We start from the raw sequence: 15146 nt of genomic DNA on the forward strand, positions 1-15146 counted from the left end.
GTAGGTTGCGATCCTTCCCCTTACCCTCCGGCGCCACCTCGTCGAGGTACCGGTGGTCGCCCTGGTGGAGCTCGTGGGCGACGCGCACCGGCACGTAGCACCGCTGCCGCCTCCACCTCGAGAGTTGTCCGAGAAGCACCCTCCGATGGGTGCGCGTCTAGCCTTCCTGGCGTCCACGACGGCGGGCGCAGCCGGGCCGGCGTCGTTGGGCAAGCAAGCTAGCTAGCCTGCAACGAGCGGACGCCTCCTGGTGCTGCTCCTGTGAGAGCGGAAGGTTGGGCCGACGAAGTTCAGACGCCAGCAGCATGCCCGGTGGTTACAATGAGGGACGCCGGAGGCCAAGCTTGCCTCTTCTCGGAGTCGTCGATCGTCTTGGTGTCCACGGCGGCACAGCCGAGCCCACGTCGTTGGCTTAATTTGGGGCTCCAGGTGACGGCAGGGGGCGTGGTTGCGCCGGCGATGTCAGCCGGGTGCCGGTCCGGGTGGGCGGTGGCGAGTGGCAGCCCGGCCCATGGGGTGGGCAATACTTTAGATTCCGTTCGGGGTAACACTAACACAACGGACGGAACAATACTGCATTCGATTGATTATTTATTATTTGATGTTCATCTAATTACTTCGACATGACGTTTTGCACACTTGTAATTGGTATGGTATCCACAAAACTTTGACTACTCCTTTATTATTACACTGAATTAACTATCTGGAAATAAAAAATTATCTTCTATGTTTTGGGTACGAAAAAATGTTTTCGGTATGCAGAAACATGTTTCGAGTGCGAGTAGCTTTATATCGAAGATTAGTTTCTTATAGGAACTGTTAATTTGGAACAACTAAAAAATACACCAGGTGTTTGTCAGCAGGAGGAGGAAGGTATTGGTGCATGCAGCTCGACTCGCCTAGCACGAGCAAGGAAGTTCGACCAAATCATCATCTGCTCCATTTTGGAAGCAGCTGGTACTCCCACACAAATACAGCATTTAATTACTACACGCAGTAAGTTCAAACGTCTGTTTTTTTTCTAAAAAAGACTCAAATTCTGAATTTGGAGTGCTAATTTTGCAGTATAGAAAGCATAATAAAGAGGGGGAAACACCAATATGGAAATCCGTTAAGACAGAACAGCAAGCAAAGTGCTCCACTGCAATCAAGCAAAGCAGACACCACACCAAGAAAAGTCTCTTGCTTCTCTCTTCAGCTCCGCCTAATCGCGACGCGGACGCGGTCTCCTCTGGCTACCTTAGTAGGCTCCAGTACCCAGCACCAACAAACTCCTCCCCGGCCGGCGCGAGATCCGGCTATCCCCCCGCGGCCGCCGGTTGGGATCTCGGAGGCGCCGCCATGCCCGCCGCCGCTGCCTCGTCCCACCAACACCGCACCCGCCTCCGCTCCCGCACCGCGCCGCTCCTCCTCCTCGTCGTCCTCGCCGTCTTCGTCGTCACCGAGCTCCTCCGATCGAGCAGCCGCGGTGGCTTCACCGCGTCCGCGCGCCGGGCCGGCTCCTCCCCCGCCAAGGCCAACCACAGCAGCGCCGCGCCGCGCAAGATCCTGCTCGACCCGGACTTCACCCCGCGGCTGCCGCGCCAGAGCCCGCTCTCCCTCTCGCTCTCCGCGCGCAACGCGCTGCCGCCCCGCAACACCGCCAGGTTCCCGGCCCTCCCCGACGGCCACCTCAAGATCGTGCTCTACGTGCACAACCGCCCCCGCTACCTTCGCCTCGTCGTCGACAGCCTCTCCCGCGTCGAGGGCATCGGGGAGGCGCTGCTCATCGTCAGCCACGACGGCTACTTCCCGGAGATGGACAAGATCGTGCAGGGCATCGATTTCTGCCAGGTGAAGCAGATCTTCGCGCCCTACTCGCCGCACCTCTTCCCGGATACCTTCCCCGGCGTCAGCCCCGGGGACTGCCAGAGCAAGGACAACGCCAAGGAGAAGCGGTGCAAGGGCGACCCGGACCAGTACGGCAACCACCGGTCTCCGAGAATCGTCTCTCTCAAGCACCACTGGTGGTGGATGATGAACACCGTGTGGGATGGGCTGCAGGAGACCATGGACTTCGATGGGCACATTCTCTTCATAGAGGAGGACCACTACATCTTCCCTAACGCGTACCGCAATGCGCAGCTGCTTGTGGATTTGAAACCGAAGAAGTGCCCCGGATGCTATGCTATCAATTTGGCGCCATCAGATGTCAAGGCGAAAGGCGAAGGTTGGGAGAGCTTGGTTGCTGAGAAGATGGGTAACATTGGCTATGCCTTCAATAGAACAGTGTGGAGGAAGATTCATGCCAAGGCTAAGCAGTTTTGTGCATTTGATGAGTATAATTGGGATATAACCATGTGGGCAACTGTGTACCCGTCGTTTGGAGCTCCTGTTTACAGTCTCAGGGGACCTAGGAGAAGTGCAGCACATTTCGGAAAATGCGGCCTGCACCAAGGCCAAGGTTCGAGCAATGTCTGTGTGGATAATGGTTCAGGAGCTGTGGAATTAGAGGAGATTGACAAGGTCCCTAACATCAAAGCTGATTGGCCAGTGCGCATCATCCAGAGGCAAGAGGGGTATCAGGCTGGTTTCAAAGGATGGGGTGGTTGGGGTGATCGGCGTGATCGCGAGCTATGCTTGAGTTTTGCATACATGTACCATGTTAAAGACCAATCACCTGCATGATGGGGGGTATAGGCACACGATTTTGGGCATAACCGATGCCACTGTTGTAGCATTGTTTGGCATGCGCCCTTTGATTCATACGTGGTTTGTGCTATAAATAGCTTTGGTCCTTTATCACAATTTTGTAGAGTAGTTAGTTTTTTGGCTGATAGACATCGCTGCTAGACTTGGGTTAACCTTTTCTAAACTGTATGATTTACTCGATGATATGGATATGGCTTATTTTTTAAGCTTGTTTGCAGCAATTGTTGCTAAGAAACTGGCAGTGGCATATCATGTTTGCCTTGATGTATTAATCTGTATACATCTTTAATGTTCAATTATAATTAGAGAACGCTGATCAATGACTTGTTATTTCTAGTCATATTAATCTCCCTGAATTTGTACTTCTGTTACCACTCCCTGAATTCTATTTCCATAGGATTTTATTTGGTCATATGCTCCTTTATGTATTCTTCAACTTGCTACAGTTCATGTGTGGATACCTAACATCAAAGCTGATTGGCCAGTGCGCATCATCCACTCCCTGAATTTGATTCTTGTATGTCATACAAATTCTCTACTCTTATCTTGGATACCTAAGCATTTAGCCAGTACTTGTTAACTTGTGATTTTAGTAGGGTGTTTTTTGTTGTAGTTTGTTACACTGTACCTGAGAATGCTTGTTAACTGTTAGCATCCACTGATCCATATATAGTTAGGGGTATTCATTTGCACAGTTAAAAATTTATTACTTGGGCATTATATATCTTCTTTTGTTATTTACTATAGGTTCATAGATAGAGTTCACGGAACATGTCATCAGAAGTTCATAAAACGTGAACCCACAATGAAACTATGACGAATTTGTTGTCCAAAACAGTTCATTTGTTCAGGAAATAATCAGATTGACTCTTTCCGGTCAAAAGTAAGTGTTGTTTTCAGGATTTGTGCAGGCTTAGTTGTAGCTTAACTGGCATATCTTCATCAATGTTGAGACCCACCATACAGTGATAGTAATATGTTTGTCTCGAAAACTACTTTGATAATAGTTTGAAACTACAAATAGTTAATTAAATAAGTTATCAAAGTAATGTTTTGAGACCATGGGAAAACTCATAATGGTGTTATCTGTGCTAGAGAGAATATATTACACATTTCTAACCTTCTACCCTTTTCCATGTTGCAGTTGCATGAACAAATGTTGGGATGGGCCATAAAACCCATATTTCCTAGGCTTTCATGAGTGCTCTTGTATATTCAATTTGGTCAAACCAGCCCAGCCAAATGTTGTTTGGATAGGGTGGATACAGGTTTTCATGAAGATAACTCGGTTTAGGTTTGAAATAAGATGGGCTTGGTACAGCTTGGACTGGCTGGTCTCAGATCTTTCTTGGGTAGCTCTCTCAACAGCTTGCTTAATGTGATAAAAATTTGATGTATATTGTTTGGGCTTTAAAGTTGATTGTTCATACATAAATGACATTCAGGCCATTTTGTTTATTCTGAAGATATACATCTTTCTATATATTTGATTGCGTGGAGATTAAATTTAAGAAACATACCTCTCCTTGCATCATTCACAGTTATTCTTATATCAAATTTATCTTATAATTTGGTCCTAGACCTTTTCAGATTTGCAGGAATGAATGCCATGGTCCAGCTTATGTTAAAAAGAGGTGGATTCAATGCAAGTTCTTCAGCTTTACTAGGCTAGTGCTTTACTACTACCGTGCCTATTTTAACTGTTTCCACTGTTTTGCTTTGGGTTCTGTTCGGTGCCATGAAGATTTAAAAGTTCTGAAGAAATCAAGAGAACATATCTGTAAAGCATTGGACTATTTTGCTATCTTGTGTCTAGTTGCTATTTCATTGCCTGAGTTGCATAGTACTGATTACTGAATATAAAGGGGGACACCAAGGCAAAATACAGATTCACACAACAGGACACATCCCATACATGTTCTTTGTCAGATACTAGGAGACTGGGAGTTTTTGGTCTTATTTCCATTCTTCACATGCTTTGTTTTCTTCACAAAAATCAGTTGTGTTAATTCTGTGGTCCTTGAACAATTTGTCTCCGACCCCACCAAGCACAAAGAAACCGTGCAACTTGCACTATCAGCAGCAGAACAATCACATGGCGATGATCTACGGCCCTTGACTGGCAGTGTTCCTGCATCCAAGTCAAGGTGAGCAGTGCTGCTGATTGCCCGGATAATTCAACCTCATGTTACAGCCTAGATAAATCACTTACCACGCGGTGACAGTCTGCTGGACTGATCCTGACAGCCTGCATGTCTTTTGGCCAACTTCACTGGCTCGCTTAAACGAACAACTCTTATGGCAACATCTCTGTCTCAGATGGGTTGGAAATCTAGTTGGAATCTGGCTTGATGCGAATTCTCATATTCTTGTGGGGTCTCCACTGGGAGGAATTGCTGAACCAAAAGATAATTTGGTTCAGAAAAAAGATGATTAGAAGGTAGGTGGAATTTTGTTAGAAGTGAATCCAGCTGTGGAAATGCTCCAATCCTACCCACGCAACTACGAATAAGGCGCGTTTGCCTTTACATCCGAGGTAGTGGGATCCACATCCTCCCCAAGATTCTCCCACACGACTCTCTGGTCTGGCTTTGTGCTCAGTCACTTTGGCACCTCGTGCAGAAACAGACATGATGGACTCAAAGCGTCCGGCCAAAACAAAGGCAGTTAGGTAATCTGGAACACGCAAGATTAACGGCATCTTTATTCAGGCCCAGGACAGTTGATCCATTATTAAACCGTTGCCTGTAGAAGACCCTCTCTCTCAGCCCAAAGACCCATGGCCCCTCCATTGCAATTAGCTTTTGTTTGGTCTCTTGAGTTGAGTACCCTGTACTCTAGCGGTCTGGCCAGTAGCAATTGGCATCTAGCCACACTTTCCTGCTCGTATGTGAAACGATCAAACGTCAATGCAATCTACGCTGCATTGTTCTATTGCAGTCTCATTCAGATAGAGCAGCGGCAGATCAGATCACCATCGCGCGTCGCGTCGGCGAGGGCTGAAAGGAGCAATGCGGTGAGGCGCCGTGTTCTCCCTTCCGCCACGTCGCGATCGCGCTCTCGGATGCGAGCGTGCCGTGGGTTTGCGCCCGTGTGGGTTGATTACCTGATAAGCAAGCACGCCTAAGCGATACTACGTGTGATTGGGTTAAGCAACCGAGCAGAGACGGGCTCCAACGAAAAACTTTCGAGTCCATGGATGGATGCATGATGATAGGGTTGGAGTGTTTAGATTTTTTTTCCTTGTGGATCTTCGAAGAGCTGCTGGTGTGCGATGCGTTGTCAACACGCTCGCCGCGGCCGCTGACAAGGCGGCAACAGCAGCCACTGTAGCTAAGCTAGGCTTTTATCTGCTGGTGCGTGGGAGCCACAAATAATGCTGGGAAATGGCTGCCCGCATGCACACACTCCGAACCGAGCGTGAGTGGTGGGCGGCACCCGTCCCTGTTCGCCATGGCCACCCAACGGGAAAGCTCTCCTCTCCTGGCAGCAACCGGTCGCTTCGGTCTTCGTTTCAGGCGCGCGCGCGTACATCATTTGGCGAGACGTAATTGTGGTGACTAGGAGGAGGGAGGAGGTGTGGTTGTGGTGGTGGAGTGCATTGATCATTGACCCCTTTGATTTGAAACGATGATGTGGATGTCGATTGATACATACTGTGATTATCCTGTGTGCTATGCTCACTAGCTTCGATCTAATTCGGCTACTATGAATTAAGATTCAGATAGTTCCCTCCTAATTCTTCATAGTAAAATCTGCACGCCAAAAATAAAATTAAGTCTTCCACAAAAAAAAAAATCACTGCCTGTTAGGCTCACTATATTGGAAGCATGTATCCAACAGAAAGGAGCGCGTCTTCAAGCACGTCTAAAATAGGCTGGCTAAATTTGTGCTGGGGTATTCTATTTGTCACATTTACCTTTGTGCGGAGTACGGTAGCCATCCAAATTTGTGCTGGGCCTCCTTGCAAGAAAAAAAAAACTATCTGTCGCCCGATAAACTGTTGTGTTCAGAAGTGTCCAAATAAGTGCTGCTAGGAATTCCTTGTCAGGCTCCACAGGCAGCCATGGATCACATTCACATATATACATACATACATCCCGTTGCCCCTACTTTGGGTAGAGGTAGAGGTAGGTAGTTGGGCCACTGGCATTTGGCACGCCATCAGCATGAGCTCTCCTCCTCCTCCTTCCTAGTTCCTCCTCCCTATAGATAGAAAGCTGCTGCCCCCCGCCCAAAGGAGATGAGGCTCATGATTGGTCGTCGGAGATGGCCGGGTTCGTCCTCGTCCTCGTCCTCTTCCTCTTCCTGCTCCGGATGGAGGGCTTCCACATACACCAATCGCTCCTAGCGCCTCCCCTGTGTCTCGGGGTCGAGCAGTGCATGCGACAAATCACAAGGCTAGGTAGCTAGCTAGCATTCATAGCTTGGGGGGAGGGAGGTTGCAGGTGGCGTGTTGTTGTCATCGCTCGCGTCGCAGCTGTCTCGTTTGTGGCGCCTCTTCGACGGCGGATGGTCATCATGGCCGGGATGCTCCCCGGCGTGGAGTGCGCGCGGCGGCGGCGGCGGCTCCGGCAGGGCGGGTCGTCGTCGTCCGGCGTGGCGGACGCGCCGTGCGGGACGCGGCGGCCGTCCTTCTGCCTGTACGCCGGCGGCCATGACCACGCCCACCTTGGCTCGGCGGCGGCGGCGGCTTCCAAGGTCTCTCATTCCATTCAATTATATTAATTATCTCTGGTTTCATGACGATTCTAAAATATTTTTTAATCCTGTCATGCATGTGGTATACAGTAGCTGTTTGTTCTGATTAGCTTGCTCTGAGTTTGGTTTGCAGGAGAGGAGCAGCAGCGTGTGCAAGGAGATGATGGCGCGCGCGTGGACGCTGGACACCAACGCCCGGGAGGCGAGGGAGAGGCTGGACCAGAAGCTCAGAGGGAAGAGAGAATCTATGGTCAAGAGGTGTGTTACTGCTGCAGCTCTTGTCCGTGCTTCATAGATGTAGCTCGCTGTACGGTTCTTCAGAGCCACAGCATTTCCACTTCTAGTTCTAGCTGAGGTTCAGAATCCATAGGCCCCTTCTGCTTGATTTACCCTGGTTGCAGTTTGTAGCAATGAGGATTTCCCAGGCTATATAGAGGCTGTTTGGTTCAGGAAATTCAAAAGATAACATCCAATCTCGAGTGGTATTTCCCTTTGCTGTAGGCATCAGAGCACGGGCACCGTGCTAACCCCGACGGCGAAGCCACACCCACAGGCAACGAGCACGAGCGGCAGCAGCAGCAACAATCTCCACCACTCGGCTACTACGGCGGCGCCTGCGACACCCGAGGCTGGCACGGCGCCAGCGGCGCTGTGGGTGCTGCAGCGGGAGGTGTTCTCGAAGCCGACGAACGTCGGAGGCGCGGCCCGGCGGCGCCGGTTCAGCTGGAGCCTGCTGGGGCGGCGCAGGCCGCCGGCGCCGGCGGAGGCGGAGGCGTCGGAGTGCGCGGTGTGCCTGGAAGAGCTCCGGGCGGGGGACGTACTGGTGCACCTGCCCTGCGCACACCGCTTCCACTGGTCCTGCGGCGTGCCCTGGGTCCAGGCCGCCTCGCGCTGCCCCGTCTGCCGCGCCCTGGTCCACCTCGCCTCCTGTCCTCCCCCCAACTGACCGAACTGCCGACCTGCCGCGCGCGAGCGCACCTAGCCGCGGGATGGCTTGGCCGCAGCCGGCGGAGGCAAGAAAGCGGAGGGTGCACGCGCCCGCGCGCCGCCGTGCGTAGCGCGCCCAGGCCATGGACACGGCCGGATGGCAGTGGCAGGCAGGCTGCGGGTGGCCGTGCGCGCGCGGGATGCCTCGTGTCGAGGACACGGCAGAATGGAGGGGGGAGAGAGAGAGAGAGGCGTCAGAGATCAGGGTCAGATGATGGTGCACGGCGAGACGGAGCGCTGAATTGCGATCGCACGGGGCGTCACGTCAGTTTCATTTTACCTGTGCTACTTGCCTACTATTGGAGCGATGTGCTGATTAGTTTGCTCGGTTAGTTCTTTCTTCTTTAGTTTTGCATTGCTGCTCACGACGCTGGCTATCCCAAATCTGTGCAGCATTCATCTCAAAAAAAAAACTGTGTAGTATATTTTTTTTTTGTAAATCCTTACGAGAGGCACTAACCAGCCAGACGCTAGTACCCCGTGTTCAGAACGTCTGGGTTGCCTATCCAGTCGCGGATCAATCCATCGCCTTCACCCAAAGAGCCTGTGTCTTGTGCATGTGTAACGCAGCTTCCCCTTGCCTGCCCAGGCGAAAGAGTCGTACTAATCCAGGGCGCAGGACGCATTGCGTTGCAGCCTAAAAAAAATTCAGAGCCGAGATCTTTCTTTGCACGCTATCCTGTCCTATACATCGTTGTTGTACTACTATGAATCTGGCCATTTTATCCTGAGATAAAAAAAAATTTCTGGCCAATTCATCGACTTAAATTGTCCTGCCCCTTCTGATGACATTTGCAAGGGGCGGACGCAGTGTCTGCTCCATTACGTGGCCAGTAATGTACCACGACAATCCCACACACCACCAGAAATGCCAGAACACTAGGAAGCAACTCGTATCGTGGTGCGTCCATTGTCAGAGAGCACCGCGGTGGACTTTCTCCGCACGGAACAGAGTCGCGACCTGCGAGCGAAAAAGGGGGAAACGCGCACACACGGCTACGAAAAATAGACGCGATGCAGAGATCTATACGGCAGAAAGATCACAACGTACTGGCACGGCGGCATCCGTTGAGAATATAGACATATACAATATTAATTTCCATATAAAATAAATCATAATAAATATAAGAACTAGTATATATAAAATTAATTTAATTAACGGTATAAACAACATAGCCAGAAAGTCAAGATACATGCTAAAAAACAGATTAGATCATAGAATACATACTGAGCTTTGGCTGTAGGGTTTACGACGACGAACCGCCGCTGCCGGAGATGACGAAGACGGCTGGCCCGCAAGGCGATGGAGTTGGGTCGAAGACACGCCGTGACGAAGATCTTGGGCGGTCACGCAAAAGCGCTTCCCACAAACCTTATTTGTCCTCTCTCGGTGCAGGATCCCAAAAGCGAAGTGTTCCGATGACCTACTCTTCCGTTTGCTGGTGCACGCCGGCGCTCGGGATGGAGAAAGACTACGGTGACGGCGCAGCAACGAGAAGAGGCAAAACCCAGGTTTTGATGCGTCTGGTGGAGGCCGATGAGTCATATATATATACATATATATATATATATATATATAAAAGTCAAACCGACCTCCCGTCGTGAGCGGGATCTAAACCTTGCACCCGCACCCTTCGCCCGGAAAGGCGAGGCAAGACGAGACATGGCGTGTGTACGCGTATGGTATTTATCTTCCCTTCCCTATCACATAGATTGCAAGAATGAAGATAACTTTCGTATGGTCATCCTATCCCTCCACTAGCAAAGTAGGATTAAATTTGAACCATTTTCTCTTACATATATAAATTATTTTTAAGATTTATTAAAATTTTTGAATTTGTTAATGGCCCAAACCCCCTAAATTCCAGCAGCATGAGGCCAAGGGTGTGGTCAGTGGTCATTGGCCTGGTCAACGGTCAGTCTCTGCTGCAGCAATGGCTGCAGGAAATCTTTGCACCGCGCGCTCTCTCTCTGCCTCGAGCCACCGCCAGTACAGCGCCGCGATCCAGCTGCCGGTGGGTTGTCCAGGAAGCGCCGCGGCAGCACGGGGTTTAGTCCCACCTCGGCAAGCCAGCCAGCCGCGGACGGGCGCGCTTGCTACATAACGCGTCCCTGGTGCTCCGTTGTTCCATACTTACCTGGACGGGGTCGATGGGCGATCAAGAAGGCCCATGGCCTAGATCAGTGGCCCACATTGCACTTGGTGGGTGCGCTGGTCTACCATCTCCCCAAGTGGGAGAGTGGACGTCATAATTTGTGGTAGAGGGGGTACGCGTTCGCGCGGCCCCCGCCAATTCTAACAAATTAAAATTTGGTCCCTGAAATGGAGGAACGAACGAGGTATTAATTTCCCTGGGTCCCAACCTTTGGCACAACCGCACAAAAGATGAGGAGTAACTGGGAATTAACAAATTTTATTTTTAGATTTTTCTAATGCGACTGTCACAATTTGCGTAGCTGCTCTGATGGGTGTGCTGGAATCATTACCCAGGTTATTTGAGAGATACCGAACATCAAGGAGCATAAAATTGAATCTAGAATTTACACATATATACAGGTTGTCGTACGCGGGGAGGCTACAAAAGCTATATACAAGTCTTGGTGGCATCTTAAAACTTTGACAGGAAATGCCGCATTAGACGCAGGATCTGGCCATTCTCTACGGCAGAGAGACTCTTGCCGCGTCAGCTGTCAAAGGCGACAGGGAGCACCGTTGCCTGACTGAACCAGCTTCCACCATGGAGCAGTGGTGGCGGCAGGAGGCACGGCAGCGCCAAGGACTTCAGGAGGCAACTTCACAGACGTCCCCACGGCACAACGGGCACACTCTGCAGGACAACAAGAACATGTTAGAAGATCCCTCAATGCGGCGCCAGTATAGTTGCGCATACCAGAACAAGGATACCTGTGTATTTCTTTCAGCCATTTGTCAACACACTGCAGGTGAAACTCATGTTTGCACGGAAGAGTTCTTATCTGTTCCCCATCCTCATATTCAGTTAAGCAGATATGGCACCTGACGAGAGAAACCCAATGATATGTTAGATTGTAAGCATTAGAACCTCCAAAACAATGTTAAGGAAAAGGAACAATCAGAAAACAGGGCTAGCCAGCAGGCATTTCTTAACAAATGGTGATCGCAACTGTTGCCATACCAAATACAGCAAAATATCATAACCTTGCAAGGCATATTGATTCCTTACCCCAAAGGTTCAAGGGTATACAACATAGCTTGGCAGTAAAACCCAACATTAAATGTCAAACACAATCCAGAGTGACTCCAAAAGAATCTAAACTTTAAGATACCACAGTGTTGTTTACCCCATTTATCCAGGCAGCATATGCAAAGAACGAAACTGTCTAGTGAACAGTGATAGTAAATTAGTAATAAAAACAACCGAATAATAAAACTTTACGTAGTAGTTTTGACTTCTAGCTATTATATGTTGAGCCTTGAAGAGAAACAGTATTATCCAGCAAACACCACTACATAATATATTGTAAGCTGCAAAGATGCCACAATTCCATGTGTGCATATTACAGGAGTACTCATTCATTGTCCCATTATCTTTTTTTTCCTGAATGAACAATCTGTATGTCTAACTGATCTCAAATGTGGAAGAAAAACTGATGTCTGTTAAAAGCATTGGGCTTGCTTTCTTTCTGAAACAACTCTCATTGTTATACCAACAACAGATTATGCAAGACTTTTGCCTTAGGAAATTAAGAAAGAGATTAGAATGATGAGAAGCTTACTGTTCCATGTCATCACTGCATTGGGGTGTCACAAGCTTTCTGTAGCTCTTACATGGCAATGAATTAACTACAGATTCAGGAGCCTGAACAGAGACCATAGAAAGTGAAAGTGATGCAGGTTGACGATGAATTTCATCCAACACCTGAAAAGAATCACGCAGGCCATCTTAACATAACTAGAGTAGTAATGTGCTGAAAATGCAATAATAGCAATGGAGTTCACACTCCACACATTGCCAACAATCTGCTCTCAAATTAACTAAATTATGTACAAATTTACTTTTAAGAACATTTTATATTTCCTGTACAGCTTCAAACATGCCTGAAAGCTGTTAGAATACAAATATAAATGACATATCATTGCCAAAAACACAACAACAGTGTCAAAGACTTTGGCCTATATTCTCCACTGTGTCAGTTATTATGTTATCATCTTACAAAACTAGACTGCTGATAACCAATCAAATAAGTATGGATGGAAGGACAAACCTCAAATAATGCCTCAGTTAACATGACAATTCTTGATATACTTGCTCGGGCACTAGATTCTTCAGCAATCAAGAAAGAATCACAGGTGCATCGGCCAACTTGATGAATCCCCAAAGGACAAGCTGCAGTGCTTTGTTCATTGCCACTATCAAAAACAGCACGACGATGCTCCCTAATCTGCAACAAAGAAGAATGCCAAGTTAAGAAGGTGTGATCATGAGGTGAATCAGCAAAAAAATTAAGACATAACAATTACCCGGGATCTTGAATACTGGCTTACTCTTATTGAACCATGGCGTCTGCGATGAAAATATCTTGACTCCTCCAACTCTCCAAAAAGGTCATCACCAAGGTCTAGCCATGTGCTGTAAAATCCCAGGTCATCAGCATCAGATTGTGGATAACCTCTAGAGCCACGCCTGGAAAATGTATCCCATAGAACCCTTCTGTGACTCCTCCTTGTTTCACTGCTGCTTGAATCTCTAGAGTGTCCTAGACCATCATTTGAGAAAATGCTCATCATATCATCATGTAATATACTCCCACCAGTCTGACCATGTGGTCCACTGAATATGGAAACATCTGCTCTGGTAGGGTTTGAATCTGGCGTTGGTTCTCGTATCACAGATGATGCAGTTGAGGAGTTAGGGGACATAGATGTCAAGCTAGATTGAGATATATCAGATCCTTCACTTGTCAGAACAGTTGTGGATGAAGTTGCTTGGGGAGCTATCTCTCCTTCTAAGTCAGACAGGATCCTTTCAGATGTCATCAACGAGGGGTGTAGATCAGATTCAGAAATTGGACCACCAATTTCATTAGTGGGGACTGTATTAGCAACATTTCCAAGCTCTGATCCTAGAGAACTTATTCCTTCTCTTGATGCTCTGTCAACATTAACAGCTTCGCTACTGAAACTTCCCCTAACCATGACAGCTTTTCTGGATGAGCTTTCAAGGCCACTTGTTTCAGCGTTTTCAGTCGCCAGGCCATCTTCCTTGTTTTCATGACAATTGAGGTGATTGAATCTGAGATGATGGCTTATGGTGCTTGAAGACGAATGCAGTCTTGGATTTGACTCACTGGAGATCTGGAGATCCTTGGCAGCTAGAGAAGCATGAAAATTCACTCCATTCACTGCTCGCCCTGATTGCTGAGATTGTACCTGTAGACAGCACCTTCCTGACATCAGAAACCGGCATAAAAACAATTTATAGATATTGAATGCAGTCTATCACTAACAGAAAGTATTAAACAACAAACACTTACACACAGTCAATGTTCTAAATTTCACAAATTTACTTCAATTTGTCATGTGGAGGCCCAGCCCGTTTAACGTACACAGACAAACTCTGGGAGACATTCACTCATCAGTCATGTGCATTATGAAAGGGCGCATGATAAGACCAGAGGCAATTATTCATGCTTGCAAGTGGCAGATATGTAAAGTTTTTTTTTTCAAGTCCATTAGCCAACTGCTCCAAACTTACTACACTTGAGCAAGTAATAATAGCTCAAGAGCTCCAAAAACAGGTCAAATTTCTGAATCGCCCTTCGTATAGCTACAAAATAACGCCCTCCAATCTCACAGCCTAGGGGGTGAGAAACTCAGAACCATCTATTCTCGCGGCGAATCCGCACCTCAGCAGAGACTAATCCGTGGCCGGAGGCTGGGATTAAGCGGTGCTGGAACTACCGCGCGCTCCGGCATCCCGAGCCAGGCGACGCCGCGACGCGGTACTGGAACTACCTCGTTAGCGCGCGAGGACGAGGGCGCGTCCGCGGCGAAGCTCCCGCCGTCACGAGCGGCTGCGGCGGCGGCGGAGGATCCCCCTCCGAAGCACCCGCCGAGGCCGAGGCGCGCCCGGCGGCGCGACGGCGCGTCGGCGCGGCTGCTCCCGGCGCCCATCTCGCTTGCGCTTTTTCCCCCTTCCTCTTCTCCGAGTGAGAGAGAGAGAGAGCGGGTGCCCAGGTGGGGATGATGGAAATGACGAGGAAATCGCTCGGAAGTGCCGTGTGTGCGGGGTCGCGTCGCTTTTATATTTTGCTTGGTTTGAAAATTACCGGTATTTATCCGACTGCTAGTTGGGGATTAATTGCCTTGTGGACAATAAGCTCTGGTGGTTTAACAAAAGAAGCCAAAGCCATTGACCTTGGCATGGTCTGGCCAAGCAAAAGGGCATCAGAGAAGAATGCAAGCTTTGTCCTTTTGCCTACAACAACAACGTATATTATCAATTTATCATATCTTATCTATGAAAAAAAAAGTCCTACTCCCTACTTATTTTCAATGAGTAGTCTCAAATTTTTTTTATGATTAGCGTGTTAGTTTTCACCTAGTATCTATCTAGTGTACTTGTAGTTTTATACCATGTCGTTTTATCTACCTTCAATCACTGTTAGCTTTTGGAAGCACATAAGCAAAAGGACAATCATGTAAAAGACCAGGTATTTCTCAAATGGAATGGTTTCTTGCGGCAGCAGGGTGCATGTACGCCCATGCATCCATTTGCCAAGGGGCA

General features: G+C 48.6%; 3 protein-coding genes and 1 non-coding gene across 5 annotated transcripts; 3 read left to right on the forward strand and 1 right to left on the reverse strand.

Annotated features, from left to right (window-relative positions):
• The first annotated feature begins 1161 nt into the window (after positions 1 to 1161).
• Positions 1162 to 3011, forward strand: LOC112878781 (alpha-1,6-mannosyl-glycoprotein 2-beta-N-acetylglucosaminyltransferase). Its single transcript, XM_025942997.1, has one exon. The coding sequence runs from the start codon at positions 1342 to 1344 to the stop codon at positions 2665 to 2667; it is 1326 nt and encodes a 441-aa protein (XP_025798782.1). The 5' UTR covers positions 1162 to 1341; the 3' UTR covers positions 2668 to 3011.
• A 3784-nt stretch (positions 3012 to 6795) lies between these two features.
• On the forward strand, positions 6796 to 8919 carry LOC112878762 (E3 ubiquitin-protein ligase RNF6-like). Its single transcript, XM_025942973.1, has 3 exons — positions 6796 to 7392; positions 7526 to 7650; positions 7894 to 8919. The coding sequence occupies exons 1-3, from the start codon at positions 7204 to 7206 to the stop codon at positions 8336 to 8338; spliced, it is 759 nt and encodes a 252-aa protein (XP_025798758.1). The 5' UTR covers positions 6796 to 7203; the 3' UTR covers positions 8339 to 8919.
• Positions 8920 to 10509: 1590 nt separating this feature from the next.
• LOC112879188 lies at positions 10510 to 10670 on the forward strand. Its single transcript, XR_003226010.1, has one exon. It is a non-coding gene; the product is annotated as a U1 spliceosomal RNA (small nuclear RNA).
• A 181-nt stretch (positions 10671 to 10851) lies between these two features.
• Positions 10852 to 14621, reverse strand: LOC112873885. 2 transcript variants are annotated; one of them, XM_025936986.1, is made up of 6 exons: positions 14375 to 14621; positions 12905 to 13789; positions 12625 to 12801; positions 12136 to 12278; positions 11285 to 11395; positions 10852 to 11207 (listed from the first exon to the last, which is right to left on the reverse strand). In XM_025936986.1, exons 1-6 carry the CDS (start codon positions 14531 to 14533, stop codon positions 11162 to 11164), a joined length of 1521 nt encoding a protein of 506 aa, XP_025792771.1. In that variant the 5' UTR covers positions 14534 to 14621; the 3' UTR covers positions 10852 to 11161. The 2 variants fall into 2 exon arrangements, with proteins under 2 accessions (XP_025792771.1, XP_025792765.1); XM_025936980.1 differs by having other exon boundaries at positions 12881 to 13789.
• Between the last annotated feature and the right edge of the window lie 525 nt (positions 14622 to 15146).

Source organism: Panicum hallii, chromosome 1 (genome assembly GCF_002211085.1).
Source record: "Panicum hallii strain FIL2 chromosome 1, PHallii_v3.1, whole genome shotgun sequence".
In the NCBI taxonomy this organism is placed as follows: domain Eukaryota; kingdom Viridiplantae; phylum Streptophyta; class Magnoliopsida; order Poales; family Poaceae; genus Panicum; species Panicum hallii.